Source organism: Octopus bimaculoides, chromosome 16, assembly GCF_046866305.1.
Source record: "Octopus bimaculoides isolate indiv1 chromosome 16, ASM4686630v1, whole genome shotgun sequence".
In the NCBI taxonomy this organism is placed as follows: domain Eukaryota; kingdom Metazoa; phylum Mollusca; class Cephalopoda; order Octopoda; family Octopodidae; genus Octopus; species Octopus bimaculoides.
Genome location: NC_142943.1, coordinates 31200464 through 31216169, shown reverse-complemented (window position 1 = coordinate 31216169; position 15706 = coordinate 31200464). Strand labels below are relative to the sequence as shown.

General features: G+C 37.2%; 2 protein-coding genes across 11 annotated transcripts in view; one reads left to right on the top strand and one right to left on the bottom strand.

Annotated features, from left to right (window-relative positions):
- Positions 1 to 4147, top strand: part of LOC106878472 (calcium-transporting ATPase type 2C member 1) — a 51246-nt gene extending 47099 nt beyond the window's left edge. For all 9 annotated transcript variants that reach the window (XM_089364400.1, XM_052974100.2, XM_014927689.3 and 6 more), the window contains 5 exons: positions 335 to 451; positions 1015 to 1162; positions 2445 to 2540; positions 2726 to 2867; positions 3939 to 4147. In XM_089364400.1, coding sequence (XP_089220526.1) covers positions 335 to 451; positions 1015 to 1162; positions 2445 to 2540; positions 2726 to 2867; positions 3939 to 4060 — 625 coding nt within the window. In that variant the 3' untranslated portion in view covers positions 4061 to 4147. The remainder of the gene's footprint in view (positions 1 to 334; positions 452 to 1014; positions 1163 to 2444; positions 2541 to 2725; positions 2868 to 3938) is intronic.
- The window catches only part of LOC106878468 (rotatin), a 59539-nt gene continuing 44920 nt past the window's right edge, over positions 1088 to 15706 (bottom strand). For both annotated transcript variants that reach the window (XM_089364398.1, XM_089364399.1), the window contains exons 38-48: positions 14716 to 14856; positions 13793 to 13978; positions 13308 to 13475; positions 12799 to 12902; positions 11796 to 11873; positions 11297 to 11423; positions 9979 to 10196; positions 7103 to 7259; positions 5650 to 5775; positions 4694 to 4797; positions 1088 to 4336 (exon numbers count right to left, since the gene is read on the bottom strand). In XM_089364398.1, the coding sequence (XP_089220524.1) occupies positions 4202 to 4336; positions 4694 to 4797; positions 5650 to 5775; positions 7103 to 7259; positions 9979 to 10196; positions 11297 to 11423; positions 11796 to 11873; positions 12799 to 12902; positions 13308 to 13475; positions 13793 to 13978; positions 14716 to 14856 (1544 nt within the window). In that variant the 3' untranslated portion in view covers positions 1088 to 4201. The remainder of the gene's footprint in view (positions 4337 to 4693; positions 4798 to 5649; positions 5776 to 7102; positions 7260 to 9978; positions 10197 to 11296; positions 11424 to 11795; positions 11874 to 12798; positions 12903 to 13307; positions 13476 to 13792; positions 13979 to 14715; positions 14857 to 15706) is intronic.

The following is a 15706-nucleotide window of genomic DNA, read 5'->3' as shown; positions in this document are numbered from 1 at the left end:
ATAGAAACAGATGATTATATTGGGAGGGTCATCAACCCTTTTTTAGCATATAAATCAGCCTTATCCAGTCTAAATATTCTATGTTTTACATTCAAACTCGATTATTTAGCCTCTCACACCTAACCTACATTGACAGTCTAAAAATAAACAATCACATTATTGAAACCTGAAAGCTAGGAGATAATGCATGGTTAATTCAAAACTATGAATAAACAAACGTTACATTTAACAGAATAATTTGAACACAAAGGCATTAAAGCCAATAATACACAGAAATCTAAAGAAAATTTTGCTGAAACTTTTGTCTTTTTCAATTCTTTTGCTCTGTCTTCAGGAGTATTGCTGCTTTGTCATTAATCACACTTTCAACGTTGATGAAACTTCCTAATCCCCTTAATGCAATGCAAATATTGTGGATTAATATTCTGATGGATGGACCACCTGCTCAAAGGTAATTCTTTTCCTTATTTCTTTGTGGTTTATCATTGGATTGTGGCCACACTGGGGCACCACCTTCATTAAAAAATTTTTTTATACTAGCAATTAATCAGTGCCTACTATTTATTTCAAACTGGTATTTTATCAATCTCTCTATTTTTTTTTAACCATCTAGAAAAAAACAGGATGCTCATGGTTTGAACTTCTTTGCTCCTGTGTGCTTAATCAGGATGAACTTGAGACTAAACATTAAAATGTAAAGTCTTTAACCTCCTTCACTAAGTTAGATATAGCAATTCCTTACATTTCTCTCACTATAGTTCAGTATCCCCCATGCTAGATCAATGTCTCCCTTCACCTCTTTCAAACTACTTCAGTATCCCCCTCCTTCAATATATTGTTTCTCTTCTTCCTATCAGTATTTCATTTCTTTGGCCCTCTGTCTAGTCCAGTGTCCTCCTATACTCTACCACTCTAGAGATATTAAGAAACTAGACCATTGTTAAAGAACTTCTCTACACTACAGTTGACTGTAATAAACACATGCTTTGGTGTTGTTCTGTTTGCATTTTGCAGTCTTGGAGTGGAACCTGTGGACCCAGACGTAATTAGACAACCGCCACGTAAAGTCAAAGACACAATAATCACAAAGAGTTTACTCATTTATATTTTATTTTCATCGTTCATTATAGTTTCAGGAACGTTGTGGGTTTTCTGGAAAGAGGTAAGTCACAGTTTATTGAATTTAGTCTTCTTTTACCCCAGCCCCTTTATAAAATTTTACAGACATTAGGTTGTCATGCATGGGTCGTTGCAAGATAAGGCACTGTCACTTGATTCTTTGGTCTGTTGACCTGAAATCCTTGATTATTACAATGAATCTCTTCTTGCCTTACAATGATTCTCTGGTCTATGGAACTGGAAATCCTGATTGTCTTCCTGCCTGATGTGGTTCTCCAGTGGTGAATGAATAGCTTAATAACAGACCACCAAGATTGGTGAAGAGGTTGAAGATTACTGGAGGGTATAGATTGGAGATGGAATACTGAGCAATTGGTTCTGGGGAAGGTTGAAGGATTTGAGATGCTAAGTAAGTAGGTAGTGTATTTTTTAATTATGTTTTGGTGCTGATTATTTTAGATTTAGGGAGCAATGTGTTGTAGTGAAGGGAATCCTCTTTTAATGTCCTGGTTCTATACTAGCATCAGCTGGATGGTTTGACAGGATTCGAGGACTGCATTGTGCTCCAATGTTTGCTTTGACATGATTTCTATGGCTGGATGCCCTTCCTAACACCAATTACTTTATAGTGTGTATGGGATGCTTTTTTTTTTTCCTCTTGGCATCAGCACTAGTAAGGTTTACCATTCAGCCTGCAAGAATAAGATCCCCTTCAACTGAATGGTGCTACAAAAGAGAGGAAGGCAGTTTTGTATGTAGAAAATTTGTTTTCCATACCATTCTGAGAATATATGAACTGGCAAAAGAGGTTTCATTAAGATTTTACTTCCAACTTCCGACAAATAAGACAACCACATGATTCCAGGTTCAGTCCCCCCGAGTGGTACCTTGGGCAAGTGTTTTCTACTATAGTCTCAGGCTGGCCAAAACCTTGTGAGTGGATTTGATAGACGTGTGTGTGTGTCCTTGTTTTGACATTATGTGATACTTGGAAATGAATGACACTGCTTGTAATGAGAGTGACACTCATAATATTCAAAAACATTTCTAGCCATGGGGAAATAATACCTTGATTGAAAACAGGTGAGGATTGGTGATAGGAATGGCATTTGGTTAGAGAAAATCTGCCTCAAACTGTGATCTATGCAAGCATAACAAAGTGGATTAGGTGACCCCAAATTAGTTTCATTAGTGAAAAGAGAGATAAAGTGTAAAGCTTTTATGGTAAAGATTACTAATCATCTCTCCTACCCACAGATTCTTTTCCCCTCCTGCAAACCCTAAGTTACTGAAATAACATAACATCTGTTGCTATCTCTTTTCAGTTGAGTGACAATAAAATCACTCCCAGGGACACAACAATGACTTTCACCTGTTTTGTATTGTTTGACATGTTCAATGCACTTGGCTGTCGTTCACAGGTAAGTTGACAACCTTTTTACTGAAATTAGTCTTCTTTTCCAACAAGACTTTGTACCCCCCCCCCACCTCACAAAGTATTTTATTAACTTGTAGGGACGTGGTTTTTTGTTATGCAACCATGATAGAGTGCACTGATTGTTTTTATAAGTCAATACTAACAAAGTATCTTTGTTTCTTCTTCCAGACCAAATCAATATTTCAAATTGGACTTTTTACCAATCGTATGTTTTTGATAGCTGTGGGTGGGTCTCTTGTCGGTCAGTTATTGGTCATTTACTTTCCACCTCTTCAGGCTGTCTTTCAGACAGAAGCATTATACATTAATGGTAAGTATCATACTAAGAATATCTTAGTCTCAATCTCTTCTCCCTACACCTGTTTCAGCACTCTTCATCATCATCATCATTTAGCATCCACTTTCCCATGAGTCAAGCAGACTTCATTGAGGCAGATTTTCTATGCTTGGACACCCTTCCTCATTAACCTACACCTGTTTCCAAGCAAAGTAATATTTCCCCGTGGCCGGCCTTTTTCTTTTTTAACAAAAAACTTAATTGAAAATCCTTGTTTGTCATACAATCTCATAGCATCTAGCCTTTTAGTATTCGGAGTACTTTGTCAAATGTAATGTGTATTTATTTACATTGTTTTAAATTTATCATTATCTTATCATCATCATCGTTTAACGTCCGCTTTCCATGCTAACATGGGTTGGACGATTTGACTGAGGACTGGTGAAACCGGATGGCAACACCAGGCTCCAATCTAATTTGGCAGAGTTTCTACAGCTGGATGCCCTTCCTAACGCCAACCACTCAGAGAGTGTAGTGGGTGCTTTTACGTGTCACCCGCACGAAAACGGCCATGCTCGAAATGGTGTCTTTTATGTGCCACCCGCACAAGCCAGTCCAGGGGCACTGGCAACGATCTCGCTCGAAAATCCTACGGGAGCCATGCTCAAAATGGTGCATCTCATGTGCCACCCGCACTGGCAACGATCTTACTTGGCTTGCCGGGTGTTCTCACGCACAGCACATTGTGATTGCATATATAATATTGTAGGGGTACATGTGAAGGGCCAGATCTGTCTGGTCTGAACATGGCCTAAAGGGCTAGACAAAGTTATACACATATACATGACTGCCTTTTTTCAGTCTCCATCTACTAAATCCACTCACAAAGCTTTGGTTAACCCAGGGCTATATAAAAGGTGGCATAAAATGGGACTGAACCCAAGACCACATGGTTTGGAAGTAAGCTTCATAGTTACACAGCAACTACATTGTTGAAAAAATCCCTCTTTTGCCTTCCCTGCTACACTTCTCTCTCTTCCCTTATCTGTATAATACATGCCTCTTAATGCTTTTCTTTTCTCTCTCTCTCTCCTTCTGTTTCAGATTTTATTTTCCTCATTTGTCTAACATCTTCAGTATTTGTGATGTCAGAGAGCAGAAAGCTTATAGGATCAATGTGGGAAAAGAAGAAAAAAGAAATATATTTTGCAGATAATATTGTATAGTGACATTTTTTCTAATTTGTACATAAATTATGGATGTTTTGATATCAACAGAAACTACAATTAAATTAATTTACATTGCAAAAAAAATTCATCAAATTTTCTTTCCATCTTTTATTTTTCTCTCCCCTGTCTCCTTTTAAGCTATTCTATAATAGACTCTATGATATTTTGGACATGTTGTTTACATTTGAGACCCAGTTCTGAGAATTCAGACAAACCTTGCAGCGAGTCTTGCAAGTTAGGTAACATATTGGCATTCTTAAGAATAACTTTTGCCTGGAAATAGAAGAAAAAAAAACAAACAAACGATAAGAAACTATCACCAAAATGTTGCATTTTGGAAATTAAATGAAATTTAACCCTTTTTGGGACCATATTTCCAAGGAAATACACCATGTATGTTTCAATTAATTTTAAAAAATCAAGAATGGGGGGGGAGGGGATTTAGTGAAACGACTTCATTACAAAGCTGGTGTTTGGAAAATAAACTAATCAAAGGTTCTTGCATAAAATTATGATTGGGCAATTTAAATATGAAATGCTTTAAAAAAAACAAGACGGGTTTTGAACAGGCAGGTTAGTATCAAAAGTGTATGGAAATAAGAGAGGACAACACATGCTATATAATTTTACCTTTTGATTATTGTAAACTAGTGCTGATAATGTTGTAGCTGCAATCACTTTCAATATTTCCTCTTCACTAGCCAAACATTTAAGCAAAACTGGAATCAGCTGGTCTGCAAGGAAATAGAGAATATTTTAAATTAGTTATCTTCTCATTAAAAAAAAAAAAAAAAATCCAATTTTAATTCCATTTGGAAAGTTAATTCTTTACAAAACTGAAACAAAGCCCTCACTTTTATTACTAGGTAAGAGTGAAGGGTAAGCCCTTCTAAAATCCACTTTTCTTGTCGAATTTCTCAGAGATGGCAGCTAAAACATTATACAAAGCAGTAGTCTTAAAAGAAAATAAGAATAAAAACAACACATAGAAAGAATTCTGTCCAAAACTGAATCAAAAGATGAAAGCATTATCTTTTATAGTTTTCTGAATGTCTCCAAATGCTATTTATTTACTTTCATTCTAATTAGTCATCTAATATTTTATTAATTCATCAAAACATTTCTTTTCTAGGATTCAAAAGCTTCCAATTTTTTCTTTTTTCACCCTTAGGGTTTGATTGGGTGGGGTGGGGGGCAGGACTTGATTATTTGATCAAGAAAGTGTAAAAGAAAACCTATAGGTTCCTGCAGGAGAAAGCAGCACTTCAAGATATGGAGTTATTCAACAGACAACCAGAGGAGATCCATGTCAATGTTTGCTAGAGAGTGAACTCTGCTAAAGGTACCTGGAGCCCAGACAGTCGGACTAAATTAATTCTACCTCTTAAAACAACAGATGCAGACTTCGATTTTTCTTTTTTGTGCCCCACTAATTTCACTCCAAGCAGTAGTAGAAGACTTATCTAAGGTACCATGCAGTGGAGTTGACTCTTGGACCATGTGATTGCAGAGCAAACCTTAACCCCAAGGTTATTGCCTGATCTACAGAGATTTTCTTAACCAAAACTTCCAAATGACAAACTTACTATAGGCCAAAAGTTTATTTTTGTTTGAACAGTGGCAACTGATGTTTCTGATCACCAACAATGCTTTCTCTTGGTGGCTGACAGTCATACCATTCTCACACAAGTCCAGTAACCTCTCGATGGAATCTGAAAGAAATAAAGTGACTCTGCTTTAGTGACATATGGCAACTTTTCCTTGGCCCTGCTTTATATTAGCTCTTTGGTTACCACTTGAACAGACAATGAATCAACCAACAAGGTAGCTTCTCTACATAGTTGCTTTTTCTCCAACAAGCAGCAGCCAAATCTCCCTCAAATTAATTCCCCCCTCACCCTGCTTCCTCATCACCATTAATATTAACACATTTGATGTGATCCTACTTACTCCTAAATATGGGATGGTCAAGGCTAATCTGGGTCTGTAAAATAATGATTTCACATCCCTTATGATTCTACTTAAAGTGGTCCCCAAACATTTTTGAATATTGAAACAAGGGCCAACCACTTCAGTAATGACAACGTTTCTGTAGTAGCTTTACCCCTTATTTGCTTAACTTTTGTTACTATATTTGTTGAAAGACACTAATTTTGTTTCAATTAATTTTGAAAATGATGAATTTGGTACATAACATTATCGTTATTAAGCTGGTGCTTGGGTTGCATAAATTAACATGAAATTTTAATGGATGGTTTTAATTTAGCTCAGAGATATCAATCACAGAACCAACAGCAATTTCTGGTGGGTAGGTATCAAAAGGAATGTTTACATTCTTGTGATATTTAACAATAAAACCACCCGCCTATAAAACTATTCAATCTGTTGATGTAAGATATTGTAAGTGATGCCTAAAACTAACTACTAGGGGACCCAGGAAAATCAAAATTAAGATTAGTTGGGTATGGGTATTGTCACTAATTTGAAGAAATATAGCCCAGTCCTCATAGTAACCAAGTCTGGCCGTGACCAAGCTGGAGCACAATCAAAACTCAACTATGTTCATCAGCTTGGATGTTTGAATCACCAAATTGGCTATTAGATAAAGAAAAAAAATTACTGAAGTTGAATGCTGATCTTCTAAATATTTAAGAAATCTTATACTAATGAGGCAAATATCTTTTGTTTCAGTCATTGGACTGGCCATGCTGGAGACATTGCTTTGAAATGTTTAGTTGAACAAATTGACCCCAGTACTTTTGCTGAACCACTAAGTTACAGGCATATAAACAAACGAACCAAACACACACACATATGCATGACAGACTTCCTCAGTTTCTGTCTACGAAATTCACTCAAGGTATTGGTCCGCCTGGTGCTTTAGTAGAAGACACTTGCAGTAGGACTGAACCTCAAACCATGTGGTTGCAAAGCAAGCTTCTTAATCGCAGGACAAATGCCTGTGCCTACGTTCAATATTTAGCAAGCAATTTGGGTATATATATATATATATATATATGTATGTATATAAATTCTTACCTTTGATCTTAAATATCATGAGTTGACCCTCATCGGAGAAGGACACGGATCGGAACAACTCCAGCCAGCAAAGTTCCGCATCATAACTGTTCCGCAAATCTGTCTTTCTCTTTGTCCTTTTAACTGTGATGTTGGGGAATTCATTCAAGAAGTTCACCTGTATATGTGGTGGGGAGAGAATGGAAAAATGATAATTAGGTATTTTTCATCTGTATTATTATAACTTAAAACCCTAATACAGCAGACCTATGATCAATAGCTTTCCCGCTGTGACCATCCCATCTTTATGTTTATCAAGTATGATTTTGTCCTGTGTTTTTTTTTCCTTTCTTTTTTATTAAGGTGTTAGATGGAGTGTTAGTGGACTTGAAGGAAATTTGGCTGCTATATCTAGCATAGAAGCAGCAGTTCTCAATCTTTAATCATTGCAATCCATTTCAGTAAACTCAATAATCTGCCACGACTTTTTTTAAATATTTAAATAAAAAACTGCTTTCCAAAAAAAATAAATAAATAATAAAACTAACTTCTGTTTTCAGTATATGTTGTGTTGTGATGCTCATTCTGTCTATTCTTGGTTAACATATTTATGTAACTGTTGTCATGTCTGCTATATCTCACAGTTTATTATTCAAGATAACAATATATATAAACATTTTATCAAATATTTCAAAAGTAAGATTTTGTTTTTGCCAACTGAAGGAGAGTTTCAGAGCTAGAGTTGAGAAAAACAAAGAGTGTTGGCCTTGGGTACACGTGTCAAAGACACTTATGACTTTATGGCCCAGTCTATCTGGCTGTCAATAGGCTGTTAATAGAGCAAATAAAAAAAAAAGACATTCCAACAATGACTATCCTGTCTTTTATTCAATGTATCTAAGACTACATGATCCAGTGTTTTTTTAAAGGAAATTCGGCTGCTACTTTTAGCAGGTCAAGTGTTCAAGCCCATAGCTTGCGTAAAATAGGTATTTCCCCAGGAAGTACAGCCCATCATGAAGGAAAATGTTTCTCATTCCCATTCATAGTTCCATAATAGGAACTGAATACAGCATTGCTAGTCAATGAGAATGTCCTCAGTATAACTTACTGAGACCTTTATTACATGTGGTCCCTATTTGCAGCTCGATAAACTAAGCCATTAAAAGGGACATAGGAAATTGCCATGTAGCATATAAACCTTCAGTCATTCACTTGGTAAACTAGCAATGCTTTCGAATCAGTTATCAACCACTAACCATTCTGGGAATCACCATGGTATTACTGCTATTATCATTTGGGCAAAATGCTTAGCAGCACTTAATTCAACTTTACATTCTGAATTCAAATTCCACTGAGGTTGACTTTGCCTTTCATGGTTAGTAAAAAAAAGTACTAGTTGAACTCTGAGGTTGATATAATCAATTTACCCCGCTCCCCCAAAATTATTGCTGGCTCTGTGGTAAATTTGAAACCAATATTCAAAGGTGGCAGAATTGTTGGCACACCAGGCAAAATGCTTGAAGGCATTTCATCCATCTTTACAGTCTGAGTTCAAATGCTGCCAAGGTCAACTTTGCCTTTCATCCTTATTGAGGTTGATAAAATAAAGTACCAGTTGAGTACTGGGATTAATGTAATCGATTTAACCCTTTCCCTGTGCCAAAATTCAAAACTATTATTATTATTATGGCAAGCTGGCAGAATTGTTAGTACACCAGACAAAATGCTTAGCAACATTTTGTGTGTCTATGTTCTAAGTTCAAATTCCACTAAGGCTGGCTTTGCCTTTCAGGCTTTTGAGGTTGATAAAATGAGTACCAGTTGAGAATTGGGGCTGATGTAATCAACTAATCCCGCCCACTAAATTTCAGGCATTGTGCCTATATTAGAAAGCTTGCAGCCTTAATAATAATAATCCTTCCTACAATATGCTGCCCTATGGAGCATTCTTTAAGCCGCTGAGGAACCTACTTCAGAACTGACTGACCTGCTCAATGTAACAACCAAATCTTTAACAAACTCCTCAAAGTTGGGAAGCAGTTTTGTGATTGACATCTTAAGGCATTTTGCCTGACAAATAAAACTGGATCAACAGAAACAATTTGTTAGTTCAGCAACCATTTAATTCCTTACATTAAGGTATGGTGTGGAAAGAGGACCTTAATATGGTAACTCATCTTGGTAAAAAAAATGGCAGTAAAACCCTTGTCGAATTTAAAGATAAAAAGAACATTTGATAATGTAATCTAAGATAAACCATACACCAAAAGATGGGATGGTCATGAGTGGAATGTGCCTTTAAACAACAGCATCATAGGTATGATAAAACAGCAAAGTACCGCAGAGTTGTTTTTTTTTTTTTCTGAGCAGAGAGGAAGGCCAGTGCCCATGACCCTTTATAGGGCCTCCAAGACTGAGAGGGAGGATGGTATGCTCAAACAGGAGACTTAGCCCAAAGGATTACAACAGAGTGGAGTGTGCTGCAAAAGACACCTAAAGTGTCAGGCTGTGATGTTTAATGGGCTGACGAATAAAGTCCACCACCCTGACAACAGTCAGGTGGTCTGTAATATTTGATGACCGTTTTAAAGAAGATAAAAATATCTAAAAGATCATGCTGGCACCACATAAAAAATACTTGTGCTGGTGCCATGTAAGAGCACTAATGTTGGTGCCACATAGAAGAACCCATGCCAGGCCATGTAAAAAGCACCCAGTACACACTAAAGTGGTTGGCATTAGGAAGGGCATCCAGCTGTAGAAACCAAGACAAATGGGGCTCTCTGGCTGGCTAGCTCCTGTCAAACTGTCCAACACATGCCAGCATGGAAAACGGACATTAAATGATAATATAAAAGGTCGGGGAAAAAAAAAAAAAAAACTACAAAACTGACCTTGAGAAGGATGTTGCGACATTCACCTGAAACCATTAATATTGACAACAAATGGAACACTGACGTTATCAAAGAGCCATTATCCTTAGTTGGTTCTGATGCCAAAAGGTGTACCAAACAGTGGACCAATGAGTTGTTACTTAACTGGTTACGGTTCGGTATGATGCTGCTACTGCTGCCCTGTGTGACGGGATGGGTGTATGCCAGCGAACTACAAGCTGTAACATAGATTACATCACTGTCACAAAAATGACACATCTTGATACAACTCCATACTTCAACACTCATCTCACTAAACACTACCCACCCTTCTCAACAGTGTTTTTTTTCCTTCCTATTACATACTCCACCTACCTCCATAGAACAGTTGTAACTATTCTAATAGCAATCTATGTACCCCGCTTACCAAAATGGTTTCTTCTATTCTTATGACACTTTTCACCGTCTTCCCCAGAATGGTTCTGTCCATCACTCCACACACCCCTCTCACCAAAGTTGGACCATCCACTTCTATGCCGTATTCACTGCAAACCTCTCACCCAAATGGTCCTATCCACTTTTATGCTATATTCCACATACACCCTACCTGTCATCAAAGAGTCTGCTCCCACTTTTACACTGCTTGCCAAAATACACAATCCATTTCTGTTACACTCAACACATCTCTCTTACTAAAATGACCCAGACTATTCTTATACTATATTTCACACACCCTTCTTGTTAATGTGGCTGTATCTATCCTATCTATTTCTATGCTGTATTCCACTCCATACACTTCTTTTACTAAAATGACTCTTTCCATGTCCATGCTATACTCCACAAACCCCTCACTACAGTGGCTCTGTCCATTCTTCTGTTATTACTTCTCCAGAATGATTCTGTCTGTTACTATGTTATTACCCTATTACAGGATGCATGGCTCTGGTTAGAGCATTGGGCTCACAATCATGAGATAATGAGTTCGATTCCCAGACCAGGCTGTATGTTGTGTTCTTGAAAAAGACACTATTTCATATTGTTTCAGTTCACTCAACTGTAGAAATGAGTTGTGACGTCACTGGTACCAAGCTGTATCGGCCTTTGCCTTTCCTTTGAATAACATCAGTAGCGTGGAGACGAGAGGCTGGTATGCATGGGTGACTGTCGGTTTTCCATAAACAACCTTGCCCGGACTTGTAGCTAGGAGGAGAACTTTCTAGGTACAATCCCATGGTCATTCATGACCAAAGGGATTCTATACCCTTTTAACCTATTACCTTATGAGAAATGCTACTGTACCCCTCCATAGTCCTAACATCCCTGCCATCAGTGATCTTACCTTTTGGACAATTGGCTGTATAGGAGATGAGTAGGTTGACAGCAGAACACATGAGTGGTTTATCTTCAAGACACCAACACCACATGGAGTGGACAAGCTGAGGTAGGTAACTCCTCTGACACACCAACTGCAAACAACAACATAAAAAAACGGGGTCAACTCTTTTGAAAACAAACTATGACCAAAAAGATGGGGTTAGTGCTTTTCAAGTGTCTCATTTAGCAGATATAGTTGCAGCTGTGTAGGATCATTACAGTGATAACGATTTATACAGCTGCATAAATCATTAGTTTCCCCATGACCCAAACAGTGTATTTACAACATCATCCAGTGTGTCCTCCCTTTTTTTTAATTTGGTACGGTATAATTTGAGAGAGACTTGATTGCTAAAGAATCATCAATGACAATAACCATCCAAATCTGCTGATTCATCATTACAGTGGTAGTAGTAGTAGTAGTAGTAGTAGCAGCAGCAGTAGTAAAGGTAATGACAACTCACCTTAACCTCTTGGTGGTGTGTAGCCAAGTTGGTCAATATTTGGAAGGCCATCAGGACATCTTGTAATAATGATTCTGTCTAGAACAAAAAAGGGTGAGGATAAATTAATTTATATTAATCAGTTCAATTAGAGTAATTTGTTACATTTATAGTGGTTGTGAACTAAAAAAAAAAAGGCCAGAAGGTCATCCATTAATTCTATCATTAGAGCTCAGAATAATGTTTGACAAAGTAATTACACACAGTGTAATACTTGTGGTTGGCATTAGGAAGGGTATCCAGCCATAGAAACCATGCCAAATCAGATTGGAACCTGATGCAGCTCTCCAGTTTCAGTCAAACTGTCTAACACATACCAGCATGGAAAGAAGGTGCTAAATGATGATGATACACTTCCTCTAGTAATGTTACAACATTAGCCATAGATATATCTATCACCAGTCCATCAATCACACTGTTACAGACATCATCATCATCGTTTAACGTCCACCTTTCATGCAGGCATGGGTGGGATGGTTTGACAAGAGCCGGCCAGACAAAAGCCTGCACCAGGCTTCTGTAACTCTTTTGGCAGGCTTTTTACAGCTGGATGCCCTTCCTAACACCAATCACTCAGCAGAGTGGACTTAATACTTTTTACATGGCACAAGCACAGGTGAGGTTTTTACAGCGGGATGCTCTTCCAAATGCCAACCACTTTACAATGTGGACTGGGTGCTTTTTAAGTAGCACCTGCACTAACGGGGTCACCAAGCACTTGCAAGACAAAAAAAAAAAATCTCTTTTGAGAGGGAAGGAGGCATTGGAGAGGAGGTGATCTTGTGTCAGATGATGAAAGGTTATAATGAGACAGAGAGACAACGTACCATATTCTTCCTCCATCAACTTTACAACAATACATCACAGGTGATGTAACACCAACCTTTCACCAATGCCATAATAACCCTCCACCACCCTCTCCTCTCTCAGCACCACAATTCTTCCATTCAAATACTGCACAAACCTGTTTCTTTCTTGAAGAAGAGTTTTTCTTTGACTGAAGAAACGCCAGATTCAGCTTGGCATGCCAATCTTTCAAATGCTGCATCACACTTTCTACTAAGCCACCTGTAAACACAACAGAACCAAATAAACAAATTCAACATTATGTGGTCGCTTGATCTGCTAAAAATAGCAGCCAATTTTGAAGGACGGCATATGATCTACACATTAAGCTAGTATTTAGAATAGAAATCAACATGAAATTTTGATGGAAAGTTTTAATTTAAATTATTTGGATCATTTCGGTTTGGCTGCCAGCATTTCAAAAATTAAGACATGAAGTTTGTATCAAAGAAGCAGGGATTCTCTTCTGCAGCTTGGCAACAAAAGAGAAGATGCTTATATAAAATTATGTTGGAAGGTTTTACTGTAAATATAAACAGTTATAAATGAGTGATTTTGTATTAAAGAATTAAGCAGGCTGTTACAAAAAGTGTTGACTCCTCCATAACAGAAAATGAGATTGTTTACCTTTCAGAGCAGTGTCCTTGGCAGAGAAGCTTATGGCAAGCAAGCATTTCAAAGCATTGCCTGAAAGATGTACTAAGTCATCACCTGGTTTCGAAATCACCATCTCGTGCATTTTCATAAGAAGATCACACAGTATAGAACCTGAAGTGGTATTTTGATTAGCATCATCTGAAAAAAATATTGTAATTAAAAAATAAGTAACAGGCTGTAAATACAATATATTTAATAGTATATCTGCGTTTTTATTCTTATATTCTATGCACAAGGAAGTAAGACAGTGGTTAGTGACCAAGGGAAGAAATTTTCAAGTTTATTGAACTATCCATCTATTCATTTTCAGCATCTATTCATTTTGTCATGGTGGAACATGACAAAGGTTTCTCATAAAATAACGGAAGGTTTAAATTAAATATGAACATTACTTGCCTCGTCTCAAGTAGGCAAGTACAAGAGTGTTATAAAGCTCGTTTAGCAAAATGACTTACATCGTTTGGAAGAAGGTGGAACTATATCATCAAGAAGTCTTTTAATAATTCTGTTGTCTATAGCTTCTTTCTTCAGGGTTTTACTCTGCATTTTCCCTTCCTCAGCAAACAGGTGAGCCAAAAACATTAAGCAACTTTCCTGCAAACTTTGGTTCTGTTTCTTTAACAGGGTGTATTCAATACAACCTGAAAATAAAGGTCATTTCTAACATTATGTCTGACCTATGCAACCATGTAATAGTAGATATTAAAAGAATGGTAATGATGATAAGTATAAACGTTTTATATTGTATTATCTACAACCTAGTCACAGACGTTCTATTCCAAAGTCTCACTATGACTCCTCTACTTTGCAAAATTAATAATCCTTTCTACTACAGGTGCAAGGCTGCAAATTATGGGGGAGGGGCTAGTCAATTACATTGACTCCAGTGCTCAACTTATACTTTATTTATCAGCCCCAAAAGAATGTAAAGCAAAGCCAACCTCAGCAGAATTTGAACTCAGAACATAAAAACAGAAAAAATATTGGTTAAGCATTTTGTCTATGCTAACAATTCTGCCAGCTCACCACCTTCCAAAAACAAAATTAATAATGGTGTCAAATTTTGGCACAAGGCCAGCAATTTTGGGGGAGGGGTAAGTCGATTACATCGACCCCGGTGCTCAACTGGTACTTAATTTATCGACCCTGAAAGGATGAAAGGCAATGTCAGCCTCAGCAGAATTTTAACTCAGAACATGAAGATGGGTGAAAAGTCGTCAAGCATTTAGTCCAACATGCTAACAATTCTACTAGCTCACAACCTTACAAAGCAAAATTAATGATAATGTTTGCAGTTTTTCAAACATGACACCATTCTAGATATAGGTTTAGCCTCCTAATAAGAATAACATTTATTGAAATGTAATGACATATTTACCAAAGAGGATGCTCCAGTTCTCTTCAAAAATCACAGCAGATGCATCAAGTGCCAAAGAACCTTCTAGTTGTAAAAATGTTGAGAGCATGGAGAAAGTTTTCTGGTACATCGTTTCACAAATCACATGTATAGGTTGAGATTCTAAAAATGTCAAAAGAAGAAACAAAATAAATAATTTTGTTTTGGAAAACTACTCAAAAGTCATTGGAATAGCAGCACCACAGAAAATATTTAGAGGTTGTGGCTTTGCCACATACCAGACGTGATCCATCAGACCTTTGATCATCAATGGTTGGATCTACTTTTCATTTTATTTACTACAACCCAGTACATAAAAACAATCTCTGTATGATACTTAAGACACATCATTGAATGCCTAATTAACTGCAGTATTCATCTCAAAATAGCGTCCCTTATAACCAAATAGTATTAAGAAACACAGAAATATATCAGTAGCAGATATAACATCATTGGGTTTTGATAGTAGCAAGCATCCATAGCATGCAGTGACCAGTGGACATTTGCTACTGATGAAGCTCAAAGAGGTAGAAATGCACACTTAGCAATGCCACCACTGCTGCTGATAGATTTCTGTGTTTTTTAACATTGCATGTCTATAAGAGATGTTACTATGGAACAGTTACCACAGTTAAGTTAGCTTTCAATGATGTACCTGCTTTAAGATGATACACAGATTGCTGTTTCAAACTAATACTGCTTCTATCACACACACACACACACACATTCTTTTATTCTTTTACTTGTTTCAGTTATTTGATTGCAACCATGCTGGAGCACCATCTTAAAAAGGTTTTAGTCAAAGAAACGCACCCAGGACTTATTCTTTGTAAGCCTAGTGGGTCTATGGGTCTTTTTTGCCAAACCACTAAGTTACAGGCACATAAACTCAACAGCATTGGTTGTCAAGCGATGGCGAGCAGGGGTGGGGGTGGGTGTTCAACACAGACCCACACACACACATATATATATA